Source organism: Oncorhynchus masou, chromosome 5 (genome assembly GCF_036934945.1).
Source record: "Oncorhynchus masou masou isolate Uvic2021 chromosome 5, UVic_Omas_1.1, whole genome shotgun sequence".
NCBI lineage: Eukaryota > Metazoa > Chordata > Actinopteri > Salmoniformes > Salmonidae > Oncorhynchus > Oncorhynchus masou.
This window is the reverse complement of record NC_088216.1, coordinates 17,302,715-17,317,309: the sequence shown is the minus strand read 5'-3', so window position 1 is coordinate 17,317,309 and position 14,595 is coordinate 17,302,715. Positions and strand designations below refer to the sequence as shown.

Genomic DNA, 14,595 nt, shown 5'->3' with positions numbered 1-14,595 from the left:
ACCACCAATATGCTCTCGTTCAGTCCCTCTATCCCCTCTACCTCACACACCAAACTAATCACCACTGAGTTTCTCAATCTCACACCCATACCAAACTCCTACAGGTTCTCTCAGCGGACTGGTCTCCATGTAAACACAACTATAAAACACTGTTAAGAACCCCTCTCTGTGATGAGGTTACAGACAGGCAGTACCTCTCATTAGACAGAATGCAGAATGGATGGTTATTAGAAATGTATCATCCCGTTAGAAACAAAGAACAGGCGTTGTAACGAAAGGCTACGGAGGTTCTCACCTCTCATTAATTCATTGGGCAATGAAGCCAGTGAATTAAGCCCAGTAAAAACTTAAGCACTGGCTTGGTGTTTGACACAGAGGCAGCATCAGACATTGGTGTAGTAGAGCTGTACTAGGCACAGGGGAGGCTGACTAAGTGGTTCCTGGTTCCAGATCTGTTTAGGGACCATAGAAAGGGGCAAGACAAGACCAACATATCTGGGACCAGGCTATGGCTAATGCCACGTTCACGTCATGTCGGAGTGATCGGAGGAACGACATGTCTACTTGGAGAGTTCACGTGCTTTGAGCTCGGAAGGAACAATTTTTGTTGCCATTTTCAGTGGTGCGTGGCGTCAGAGTTAAGCAGGTGGGAAAGATCAGGGCCCAGAGTTCATACCAGAGTTTCCTAGTCGTAATTAATCAAATAAAAATGTTATTGGTCACATGCAATAACATCTGCTAACCATTTGTAAGTGTAGCAAAATGCTTGTGCTTCTAGTTCCAACAGTGCAGCAATATCTAACAATTCCACAACAGTTACCAAATACACACAAATCTAAGTAAAGTAATGAATATATACACTGCTCAAAAGTTTGTCACTTAGAAATGTCTTTTGTTTTTGTCCATTAAAATATTGTCAAATTGATAAGAAATACAGTGTAGACATTGTTAATGTTGTAAATGACTATTGTAGCTGGAAACGGCAGATGTTTTATGGAATATCTACATAGGCGTACAGAGGCCCATTATCAGCAACCATTACTCCTGTGTTCCAATGGCACATTGTGTTACGATAATTTTAAAAAGGCTAATTGATCATTAGAAAACCAGTTTGCAATTATGTTAGAACAGCTGAAAACTGTTGTTCTGATTAAAGAAGCAATAAAACTGGCCTTCTTTAGAAAGGTTGAGTATCTGGAGTATCAGCATTTGTGGGTTGGATTACAGGCTCAAAATGGCCAGAAACTCGTCAGTCTATCCTTGTTCTGAAAAATGAAGGCTATTCCATGCGAGAAATTGCCAAGAAACTGGGGTGCAAATGAGCAAGATAAATAAATACAGTATGGGGATGAGGTAGATTGGATGAGCTATTTACAGATGAGCTATGTACAGGTGGAGTGATGTGTGAGCTGCTCTGACAGCTGGTGCTTAAAGCTAGTGAGGGAGATGGGAATCTCCAGCTTCAGTGATTTTTGCAGTTCGTTCCAGTCAGTGGCAGCAGAGAACTGGAAGGAGAGGCGGCAAAAGAAGAATTGGCTTTGGGGGTGACCAGTGAGATATACAGTGGGGCAAGGAAGTATTTAGTCAGCCACCAATTGTGCAAGTTCTCCCACTTAAAAAGATGAGGCCTGTAATTTTCATCACAGGTACACTTCAACTATGACAGACAAAATGAGAGAGAAAAAAAATGCCTTGTTTGATGCAGTGAACAGGCAGTGGCTCGGGTGGTTGATGTCCTTGATGATCTTTTTGGCCTTCATGTGACATGGGGTGCTGTAGGTGCCCTGGAGGGCAGGAAGTTTGCCCCCGGTGATACGTTGGGCAGACCGCACCACCCTCTGGAGTGCCCTGCGGTTGTGGGTGGTGCAGTTGCCATATCAGGCGGTGATACAGCCTGACAGGATGCTCTCAATTGTGCATCTGTAAAAGTTTGTAAGGGCTTTAGGTAAAATTTCTTTGGCCTCCTGAGGTTGAAGTGGCACTGTTGCACCTTCACCACACTGTGTGGGTGGACCATTTCAGTTTGTCTGCGATGTGTACGCCAAGGAACTTCAAACTTCCCACCTTCTCCACTGCTGTCCCATCAATGTGGATAGAGAGGTGCGCCCTCTGAGGTTTCCTGAAGTCCACGATCACATCCTTTGTTTTGTTGACGTTGAATGAGAGGCTGTTATCCTGACACCACACTCCCGAGTCTCGTTGTATTTGGTAATCAAGCCTACTACTGTTGTGTCGTCTGCAAACTTGATGATTGAGATGGAGGCGTGCATGGCCACGCATGTCATGAGTGAACAGGGAGTACATGAGGGGGCTGAGCATGCAACCTTGTGGGGCCCCAGTGTTGAGTATCAGCGAAGTGGAGATGTCTCCTACCTTCACCATCTGGGTGCAGCCCGTCAGGAAGTCCAGGGCCTCAAGCTTAATGATGAGCTTGGAGGGTACTATGGTGTTGAATGCTGAGCTGTAGTCAATGAACAGCATTCTTACATAAATATTCCTCTTGTCCAGATGGGATAGGGCAGTGTGTAGTGTGATGGCGATTACATCGTCTGTGGACCTATTGAGGCGGTAGGCAAAATGAAGTGGGTCTAGGGTGACAGGTACGGTGGAGGTGATATGATCCTTGACTAGTCTCTCAAAGCACTACATGATGAGAGAAGTGAGTGCTACGGGGCAATGGTAACTGAACTAAATGACTATTGTCTTCTTGGGTACAGGAACAATGTTGTCCATCTTGAAGCATGTGGGGACAGAAGACTGGGGCAGGGAGAGATTGAATGTGTCCGTAAACACACCAGCCAGCTGGTCAGCACATGCTCTGAGGACGCGGATAGGGATGCCGTCTGGGCATTACGAGTTGGTGAGACATTCACATGCATTTTTCCCAGTAAAAGGGTTGTATTTCCGAGTTCCCAACATGACCGCAACATATGTGACATGATTCTTTCTTAATGGTTTGGCCCATGCGGAGGGCATTTATTAGTTTCCGATTTTGTACCCAGCAGTATCAGAGAGCTATCACCCAATCAGGATGGATCTGTTCTACACAGTGCCACAGTAACTATCACCAAAGCTGAGAATTCATGGATGATCCTGTACAAATGATGATTCAAGACACACAAAGCAGAGCTATAAAGAGATATCGCTGCTCTCTGACCATTTGGCACATTTAAGACCTGTCTTTCTGTCACAGACAGACATTTCATACATGCCTCTCTATGACTAAGAGTGTAGTTTGTGTGTGTGTCTGAGTCGCTCAGCCCTGTGACCCACCTTGTTCATGTTGCCCGCCTGCTGGGCGGCGGCGGCAACGTTCAAGGTGGCAGCGCCCACCTGTGGCCCACCCTGCTGTGTGAGGGTTTCTGCCAGCGAGCTGCCCACTCCTCCTCCTGGTGCCGCCTGCATGGCCTGGTACTGCCCCCGGCCTCGTCCACCTCCAGGACCCAGCCCCAGGCCTCCGTTTATCACCTGGCCCGGCTGGTGCTGCCCACCCTGACCTAATATCCCGGCATGGCCCCCAAGAGACTGGTTGAAGTTCTGTCCGGTCCCCGCTTTCGGCGACCCTTGACCCAAGGAGCTCTTCCCGTGTGCTGCACCCAACTGACCCCCAATGCCACCGGGCTGAGTTCCTCCTCCAGCACCCCCGATGAGACCAGAGGCACTACCCACCCGGAGGAGTTCTGACAGCTGCTTGTGCTTGGACACTGCGTCCGGGACCTTGGAGCCCAGAGGTCCAGGACCCCCAGGGTTGACGTTACCCCCATTGGAGGGCATTCCGCCCCCCGTCATACCCCCCAGGCCAGAGCCTCCGTTGGGGATCAGCTCGTCTGGCAGGTCGTTCTCCAGGTCGTCCCATGATAAGGAGCCTAGATCCACTGTATAAGAGGAAGAGAGAGGGAGAGAGAAAAACAGGTTAATAATATGGATTGATAACAATCATGAAAATTCATGGGCAAATATTCCTGTTTGTGTAAGTGCCATTGAAGTACAGTTTAAACCAGCCTATCGCAGACCTGCCAATCTTAAATCATTTTTATGAAAACAACTTCAGAGCAGTGGCGGCACCCCCGGGCCCCGCGACACCACACTGCTGTTTTTTTTGTCTAATAATGTGACAGAAGACTGTCGCAGAAGGAATGGTAGGCTATAGACTTAAGGGTACCTGGTAATTGGCTGCACTTCAGGAGCTAACTAGAAATACATTTAAATGCACTGTCAGGGCTCTCACCAGGATTTTCTGACAAGGTGGTGCTGATGTAGGCCTAAGGTTGGGTAGGGTATAGGTTCAGCGCATGTCAGTCAACTTCCCCTTAGGAAGTTGGAGCATTTAGCATGTTTGAAAAACCTGTAACTGCCATTTCCTGAAACTAAGAGTCTTACATTATATCAAACACAGAAGTACTGTGTTCGATCCAAATTAAATTGAGGTGGTCTCAATGACATTTTTCTAGGTTCAATTTAGGGGTAATGATTATTCTAATTAATAATTATGTAGGTGCTTTTATGTGCATAGTCTAGTGAAAAGTAAAGTAGCTTCATTTTGTTTGGGGAGAAAATTCTAAATGATTAAATCACTGGAAGCAATGTAGTAGCTTACTGTATGCTATTTAGTCCTATATGAGTTAGTTTCACATCTACATCCCTGACTTAGTCCATCAAGTTAGGTCTGATTACTAGGCTACCGTTCATTCAACATGCCTGGTTATTGGTGAACTGACTATTATGACATCTAGTATCACACCACTATGGTTGACACACAGCTACATCAAGAGAACAGATCATCAACTGATTCATTAACATAGGTCCACTAGTCTTTTAATAACTTGTTTGAGATCGAGCCACTTTTTTCAACATTCTGTTAAAAATCGTGCAACATTTCAACGTCCTGCTTCTCATGCCAGGAATATAGTATATGCATAGGATTAGTATGTGTGCATAGAAAACACTCTGAAGTTTCTAGAACTGGTTCAATGGTGTCTTTGACTATAACAGAATGAGTTCCGTTGTCAAAATCGCAAGAAAACCTGGTCACTAAATCGAAGAAGAAAAAATCCATCCGCCAGTGTTCGTATTGTCTAAGGCTTGTCATAAATGATGGAACAGTGCTTGCAATTCCTACAGATTCCACACGATGTCACCGGTGTTGTGATTTCCAGGCCCATTTATTCTTGGTCTGATCACTGATTACCACATCCGGTCTTCAGATGTGCACTCAAAAAAAGATGTCGACTAGAAATTGCACTTCGTTTTCTAAACTTCTAGTTATTGAATACAGATCGCTCCGTGATCAATTTGATCGTTTATTAACGTTTACTAATACCTAAACTTGGATTACAGAAGTAGGTTGAAGTGTTTTGTCAAAGTTTATAGGCAACTTTATGAATTTTTTAAAAATTACGTTGCGTTGGGAAACGTGCATTTTTCCATGGATTTCACGGTGTTCATAAATGGACATTTTGGGTATATATGGACCGATTTAATCGAAAAAAGAAGCAATTGTGATGTTTATGGGACATATAGGAGTGCCAACAAAGAATCTCGTCAAAGGTAATGAATGTTTTATATTTTATTTCTGCGTTTTGGGTAGCGCCGGCTACGCTAATTTCTTTGCTTACGTCCCCTTTGTGTGTTTCTGGGGGCTGCATGCTATCAGATAATAGCTTCTCATGCTTTCGCCGAAAAGCATTTTACAAATCTGACATGTTGGCTATATTCACAACGAGTGTGGCTTGAATTGAGTACCCTGCATGTGAATTTTAATGAAAGTTTCCGCTCATTTGGTTCCTGTACAGGAACCAACTCCTGAAGAAGTTTAACAGTATACTGTAACTTTGTCAAGGACGGACCGGTATTCGCAGAACAGCTCTCTGCCACGTCTGTTTCCATCCACGCAGCGTGAAAAACTCAACTACCGCAACACCACACGTTTCCTTTCGTGAACATGCACTCGTGCATACAACTGTTGAGATCACAGCATGTCCGGGAAAGAAAATATTCTTGCCTAGTTGTCTAAACACTGTAGCTAACTACGAAAGTGGTTGACAAACAATTTTGGGTAAAATAGCAAACAGTTCGTTCTCCATTTTCCCTACCCTTTTCCCCCCCTCACACAACAGCGGTATCAATGGATGAAGTGGAGAGCTGCCATCCAGCTCGGGAGGAAGATGAAAAACCAGCGCAGGGTTGTCTCTGGTTCAATTGAAGTCAAAGAACTGAGCAGATCAGACCCAGCTGCTATCGCATTGGTGTCTATGTGAGAGCCATCCCCTTAAGTAGACAGGAACTGACAATTTTTCGCAATGGTAAATAGACAGGAACTGACAATTTTTTAACGCAATGGTAAATAGGGATGCAAAAAAAAGAAACGACATAGTGAATATATAACATAAGGAAAACTCAAGTTCCACAGACATGATATTAGCTAAAAATGCCAACATCGGTATCAGCCCAATGTCTTGTTTAACGGCAATGTGCAAAACTGATGTCAAAGCATGGTATGACGTGCATACCTAAACTCAGCAAAAATACATAAATAAATACTACTATGGAAATTTGGGTCTTTGCATGTCAAAAAAAAGACAGTCAAATCACTGTCAACTGTGTTTTTCTCAGCAAACTTAGCATGTGCACATATTTGCATGAACATAACAAGATTCAACAACAGACAAACTGAACAAGTTCCACAGACATGTGACTAACAAATTGAATGTGTCCCTGGACAGGGGGGGGGGGTACAAAATCAAAATTAACAGTTAGTATCTGGTGTGGCCACAAGCTGAATTATGTACTGCAGTGAATCTCCTCCTCATGGACTGCACCAGAAACGGGGTATCAGTCTACTCAATACCCAAGACATTTTCTCCCAACTACTTCCTCAGAGTTATCAGTGGAAACTGCATTTTTTATTATTCTTAGCAATTAATCCTTGTGAGTAAGTATTAGCTAGATAGCCACTTGTAGAGTCCAAAACATCCACGCAGTATTGTTTTTCCTCGGGAATAGTGTTCAGTACACATAGGTTGACAATAAATGTGGCTAAATTCACAGTTGTTTCAGAGTCCCACAATAAGAACTACAACGCTTATGTTCTCTGGGTGTCACTGAGTAGACCTGATACCCCAATTTCATTGATCCACAAACCATAGGTAAGACTGTACAGTGAAATAAGTATGCCCCCAATGTAATTCTGAAGTATAATAAATCCACTGCGATTTCAGATTGTCAAATTAACAAAATTGTATTTTGTTGATTATATATAACATTCCAACCTCGTTTAGCATTATCTATTCCATTATGACATAATTATACTATTTGTATTCATTTGCATCACTATCAATGACATACTTGTATTTTGAAGGCTAACCGCAAAGTACACGGTTGTGGCTAATCCTTCTTGTGGCTAGCAGCACATAGATTGGTCCGACCACCATTAAGCAAATAAGAACTGTCTTATAAATTAGGGTTATTTTAGATGACACCTAGCTATAGTTAACTATAGCTACAGAAACAGAGGAAAAACATTGTTTGCATCCATGAACTGGCTAGCTTATTTTTTTAATGACCAGCACTGTAGGTGCGCGAGACAACTTTACCTTTATCATCGCACACGTATTGATGAATCGTTGTGACAATATGAAATATGAGTGAGTTTAATCAATGTGTAATAACTACATTAAAAAAATGTATGAGCGTGTAAAATTATTATGTGACGTGGAGTCATATTCAGGACCTGACACGTCAAATAGTGTTATCTTTTTTGACACAAACAGCATTCCATAGAAATCCTGGTTGAGAATGAAATTGAACAAATTAACAACGAAACAGCACAGCAAGTAAGTGAAAGAAATAGATTTTGATTATGTGGGACATACGTAAATGCCAACAAAATAACTTCTTGGTCAGTGTGGTGTGTGTGTGTAACCTTTATTTAACTAGGCAAGTCAGTTATGAACAAATTCTTATTTACAATGACGGCCTACCCCAGACAATGCTGGGCCAATTGTGCGCCGCCCTATGTGACTCCCAATCACGGCCAGATGTAATACAGCCTGGATTCGAACCAGGGACTGTAGTGACGCCTCTTGCACGGAGATACAGTGCCTTAGACCGCTGCGTCCATGTGTGTTAACTATTTAACTGTACTAGAATGATTAAAAGGCTGCTAAAATTGTAAATATCGGTATCGTTTTTTTTGGGGCAAGGAAAATATTGGATATCGGTATCGGCCAAAACGTCATATCGGTGCATCACTAATGGTAAACGGCCTGAATGAACTATTTTCATTTATCCTCCATCTTTGATAGTACTACAACTACGGGGGGCGGGCCGGAGCAGAGAGCTAAAGAGTTTTGTCCTCGCCCAAGTCCTCTGATTGGCTCAGCTCCAGCTTCAGACGGTTGAGTCCAAAACCACAATGTGCCAACTAGTCTATTTCTGTGTATTTTTCATACCAGTGCACTTTGACCTCAAATTGCATGCAAGCATGGTATGCAAAACGCGTGCAAGTTGGCAGGTCTGCTGTCGCTCCCAATTCCATCTCCCAGCCCCAGTCCATTCACCTCACACTTGATTCCATCGCAATGTGCTAATGAGCCAACGCATTAACTCGCTAGCGCTGCTTGGTGAGTCTACTGCTGATCCACACCACACAGTGAAGAAGCAAAAAAGCAGGAGGGAGGGATGATGATATTTAAGAAGAGTGATAAATGAGTGATAAATGAGGAGGGTGTTGGTGCCACCTGACAAACACAGTTAAACAGCCAGTGAAAATACATAATCACTGCATCACTCAATGTTGGTTCCCCATAGGGAAGGGAGAAGGGGGAAGAGTATTTGGGTAACATCGTCAGGAAGTGTGACTGGGAATTGTGGTGGAGGGAGACAATTGAAGACATGACAGGGGATGAGACGCAGTGGATACAACAAATTAACCCAAACAGAACTTGCTAATTATATTTCTGCAGGGCTGTGGAAATGTACTTGAGGGTTGATAAAATGCAGTTATGGATTTTACCCAGTCTCAAAGCCAAATGGTTTAGATTGCTTGGAATGTTACGGGAGAAGCTCTGACCAATAGCAACCATGCCTGTGCAGATCAAACTTTTTTTTTTTTTTATTGCCATCTTTGATGAAATGACCCTTTTCATGTAAAAAATAACAGAAAACATTGACGATTTAAAGCAAAACCACACTTCCTGAAGAAACCACTGTTTATCCTGCACCAGTGCTAGAGTTTCCTGAAGAGTGTTGCTGGTCAGGTTTCTTAGAAAACCTTTCAGAGCGCCTTCTCTTTTCTCCTGATTTCTAGGAATTTACCCCCATCTTAGCGTAGCCTCGAGGTTTGCGTTAGCTTTCAGAAATCTGCATTGTTAACTCAACTCAAAAGAAGCCCAAATATTGAACAGAGCAGTAGCTTAGTTTATCTGTCTGGATCAAGTGCAATTCTGTGACTTTGGTTGTGTCTACACTTCACACTTTGACTTTATCAGAATACGTAGAGCGCATTGAAAAGACGGGTCTAGACTAGAGGTCGACCGATTATGATTTTTCAACGCCGATACAGATTATTGGAGGACCAGAAAAGTCACACAAAAAATTGTAATAATGATAATTACAACAATACTGAATGAACACTTATTTTAACTTAATATAATACATAAATAAATAAAAATCAATTTAGCCTCAAGTAAATAATGAAACATGTTCAATTTACTTTAAATAATGCAAGAACAAAGTGTTGGAGAAGAAAGTAAAAGTGAAATGTGCTATGTAAGAAAGCTAACGTTTCATTTCCTTGCTCAGAACATGAGAACATATGAAAGCTTGTGGTTCCTTTTAACATGAGTCTTCAATATTCCCAGGTAAGAAGTTTTAGGTTGTAGTTATTATAGGAATTATAGGACTATTTCCCTCTATACCATTTGTATTTCATTAACCTTTGACTATTGGATGTTCTTATAGGCACTTTAGTATTGCCAGTGTAACAGTATAGCTTCCGTCCCAATCACCACCTTCCGGAGACACCTGAAACCCCACCTCTTCAAGGAATACCTAGGATAGGATAAGTAATCCTTCTCACCCCCCCCCCTTAATGATTTAGATGCACTATTGTAAAGTGGCTGTTCCACTGGATGTCAGAAGGTGAATTCACCAATTTGTAAGTCGCTCTGGATAAGAGCGTCTGCTAAATGACTTAAATGTAAATGTCCCTCTAGTTAGCGAGCGCTAACTAGCTAGCAATTTCACTTCGGTTACACCAGCCTCATCTCGGGAGTTGATAGGCTTGAAGTCATAACCGTCATAACCAGCGCAATGCTTGACGCACAACGAAGACCTGATGGCAAAACGCACGAAAGTGCTGTTTGAATGAATGTTTACGCGCCTGCTTCTGCCTACCACCACTCAGTCAAATACTTGTATGCTCAGTCAGATACGCAACGCAGGACACGCTAGATAATAGCTAGTAATATCGTCAACCATGTGTAGTTAACTAGTGATTATGATTGTTTTTTATAAGATAAGCTTAAATGCTAGCTAGCAACTTACCTTGGCTTACTGCATTCGCATAACAGGCAGTCTCCTTGTGGAGTGCAATGAGAGAGAGGCAGGTCGTTATTGTGTTGGACTAGTTAACTGTAAGGTTACAAGATTGCATCCCCCGAGCTGACAAGGTACAAATCTGCCGTTCTGCCCCTGAACAAGGCAGTTAACCCACCGTTCCTCGGCCGTCATTGAAAATAAGAATGTGTTCTTAACTGACTTGCCCAATTAAATAAAAGGCATAAAAAAGTTGTTTTTTATAAAATCGGCGCCCAAACAAAATACTGATTACCGATTGTTATGAAAACTTGAAATTGGCCATTCCGATTAAATCGGTCAACCTCTAGTCTAGACGCACAAAAGTTGCTTTGTGGTCTGATCTAGCTGACCAATTCAGGAGGTGGTCAGGGATGCACTGTGTGCAGATTTCTCAGTTGATGCAAATCAGGCTCCTGAAAGCGCATAGTGGGCGACGTCATCGGCACTCCTCCCACAAGTCTACAGAAAACGTGTGTTTTGGGGACGAGCTGTACCTTGTCATTTTAACGTTGGGGGAAATACGTTCCTAGAGCGTGACAAACATGTTTCACTGGCATCATAAATGCTTGCCAGCTAGATAATATTTAGACTAAACATTTTGGCTTTTTTTATGACGGTTTTGGAGCAGTGGCTTCTTCCTTGCTGAGCAGCCTTTCAGGTTGTGCCGATATAGGACTTGTTTTACTGTGGATATAAATACTTTCCTCCAGCACAGCATCTTCACAGGGTCCTTTGCTGTTCTGGGGTTGATTTCCACTTTTCCCACCAAAGTACGTTCATCTCTAGGAGATAGAACGGGTCTCCTTCCTGAGCAGTATGACGGCTGCATGGTCCCATGGTGTTTATACTTGTGTACTATTGTTTGTACAGATAAACGTGGTATCTTCAGGTGTTTGGAAATTGCTCCCAAGGATGAACCAGACTTGTGGAGGTCTACAATTATTTTCTGGGGTCTTGGCTGATTTCTTTTGATTTTCCCATGATGTCAAGCAAAGAGGCACTGAGTTTGAAGGTAGGCATTGAAATACATCCACAGGTACACCTTGAATTGACTCAAATTAATGCCAATTAGCCTATCAGAAGCTTCTAAAGCCATGACATCATTTTCTTGAATTTTCCAAGCTGTTTTAAAGCACTGACCCACTGGAATTGTAATACAGTCAATTATAAGTGCAATAATCTGTCTGTAAACACTTGTTGGAAAGATACTTGTGTCATGCACAAAGTAGATGTCCTAAACAACTTGTCAAAAAGATATGTTGTTAACAAGACATTTGTGGAGTGGTTGAAAAACTAGTTTTAATGACTCCAACCTAAGTGTATGTAAGCATCCGACTTCAACTGTAGCCCTGGCTATCCCACTTCCTCAATATCACTCCCTCCTTTTCTACTCACTGTCTTTCCAGTTCTCTCCCTTCAGCTCTTCCTTCTTTCACTTGCTCTCACCACCACTTCTCCCTTTCAGCTCTCAAGGTTCTCTGCTCTTAGTCACTTGCTCTCACCACTATTTCTCCCTCTAGGTTCTTCACTCTCCGTATCTAGCTCCATCCAGCTGTATGTATATTCTCTGCTAAGCTTAGTGGCTGAGGCCAGCAGTAAGTGGCACAGTTTTCTGTCCGAGCCAGGCGCCTTCACACACACAATGTCCCGGTCGGTCAATCACCAAGTCAAGCATGGCTTATTTTCACAGCCTGCATGAGCAGAGCACACACACTCCTCCTGCATCTCCCTCTTACACACAGACTACTTTATGTCCCCTCAAATACACACACGCATGTACACACCTCTGCCATCCTTTGAGCAGCAGGGAGCTGGCGATGGGATCTGTGCTGACTTTATATTTCCTGGCTGGAGTAGATTGCAAGAGCACGAAATAGAGCAAGAAGAGTGTCCATTTCAACACAAAGGGGCTAATGACCCAACTAAACCAGATGGCAAAACTTGGAGACTAGCAAAACTAGGCTATTCAGGCACCATCCCTTCCTTCTCCAAAACCATTCACCCAAATGAAAAGTGCTTTTCAGGTATTCAGAGGGGACTTCAACTTGATGGATGAACAAGGCTTATTTGCTTGGGATGAGAATTTGGGGTATTTTCTATTAGAACTGAGACAATAAACCAAAAATGACTGACAATGCTATCCTCTTACTGAAGCATTTTGCTTAAGTTGGTCATTTCCGGTGATTTTGCTACACAACATTCCTGTAGATTGACCAATGGAGCGGCAGGGTAGCCTAGTGGTTAGAGCATTGGACTAGTAACCGAAAGGTTGCAAGTTCAAATCCCCGAGCTGACAAGGTACAAATCTGTCATTCTGCCCCTGAACAGGCAGTTAACCCACTGTTCCTAGACCGTCATTGAAAATAAGAATTTGTTCTTCACTGACTTGTCTAGTAAAATAAAAGGTTAAAAAAAATTAAAAAATGGTTTAAGAACAACAGTAATATACTCAATGTGTTGATTCCTGCTATGAAAAATCTGCCTTTTCCGTTTTGCTGCTGACTCCCACTCCCTCCCCCCACTGACACAGAGGAGGGAGAGATGCATTCTGAGAAGCACAAGCAAATGACCATTGCTCAAAATACTATTGCAGGAAAAAGGTTTTAAAGCAACTTCTAGTCAAAGCTTTCTGTGAGGATATCACGCATGCCTCACCTGTTAATATCGAGTCCGTGGCACCACTTCTCAACCAGAGTAGGCTGTAGAGTGCCATTTGCGGTAAATAGACCGATATCAAGAAGGCCTAGCACTGGAAAGTTTGTGTGGGACATTGTGTTTTAAAATTCCCACTTCCTCAGGTGTTGAAAAATATAGCCTATATGGGCCAATATGTACAAAGATGTTGGCAAACTCTGAAAAGTCCAAAATAAATCTGATAATTCTGGATCCTATTTTGACAGGTTGCACATTGAAATATCAATCATGCATTTCTTGGATATGTTAGATGAAATAGCTTACTTGTTGATAGGCTACCATCTCAATTGTCTTACTTGGCACTGGAAAAAAAACAGTCTAGAACCATGGCACTAATGTAAAGTAATGAAAAGTTTATCGTCGATTTTGTCATCGAGCAAAATAGTGACATTTAAAACACAATTTTATGTTTTGTCCATGTTGCCCAGCTGTAGCACCTCCCTAAAAAAGTTAAAACTGCTGATTTATCATTATCGCAAAAAACAGGCAATTTATTGCGAGATGGATTTTTGTCCATATCGCCCAGCTCCATTTGGCATACATTTTCTACGCTCTGTATCAAAGCCATATCAAATATCTTGGTTCTAAAGTAGCTATTTCATATTAATTGTTGAGTGGAAAATAGTACACCTACAAAAATCAGAGAATCTCCTCTTCAAAAGGGTCAGTAATTGCTTTAAAAAGCTGTGTTTTTCCCACAATTGCATTTTAAAATGTTACAGCCTACAATTAGAACACATTTTTTTTATCCTAGAGCACAGGGAGAGGTATTCATTTTTAAAGTTTATTTTACCTTTATTTTACTAGGCAAGTCAGTTAAGAACAAATTCTTATTTTCAATGACTGCCTAGGAACAGTGGGTCAACTGCCTGTTCAGGGGCAGAATGACAGATTTGTACCTTGTCAGCTCGGGGATTCGAACTTGCAACCTTTCGGTTACTAGTCCAACGCTCTAACCACTAGGCTACCCTGCCGCCCTGCCTGCCAGAGTGAGTGGCTTGCCAGCAGGCCTCAGCAAAACAGGGGCAGGGCAGATACTTTTACTACAGGAATTGTGAGGATAATGCACATTACCGTTTCATCATTGTTTTAATAGCCTGTAAAAATAGGAAGTTTGGACTGAGGTGAGCGTGTAATGCGACCAATTAAAAATGTAACTTGCAACACAAGTCAAAGGGTCGTAAAATGTTCAGTCAGGAGCCCTGGAAGACAAGTGTCGTTATCAGATAGTACGCGATGCAAGAGCGGTTCAAATTTTCTTTAGCGTAGGTTTCTTACGCCATTCATGTCCACTTTAACACGCCATCTTTTCGCTGTCCGTCT

The 14,595-nt window shown here is 42.5% G+C and overlaps 1 protein-coding gene across 1 annotated transcript in view; it reads right to left on the bottom strand.

Annotated features, from left to right (window-relative positions):
• The window catches only part of crebbpa (CREB binding protein a), a 58,652-nt gene that overhangs the window by 36,932 nt on the left and 7,125 nt on the right, over window positions 1-14,595 (bottom strand). The window contains exon 2 of the mRNA XM_064961867.1: window positions 3,274-3,875. Within this exon, the coding sequence (XP_064817939.1) occupies window positions 3,274-3,875 (602 nt within the window). The remainder of the gene's footprint in view (window positions 1-3,273; window positions 3,876-14,595) is intronic.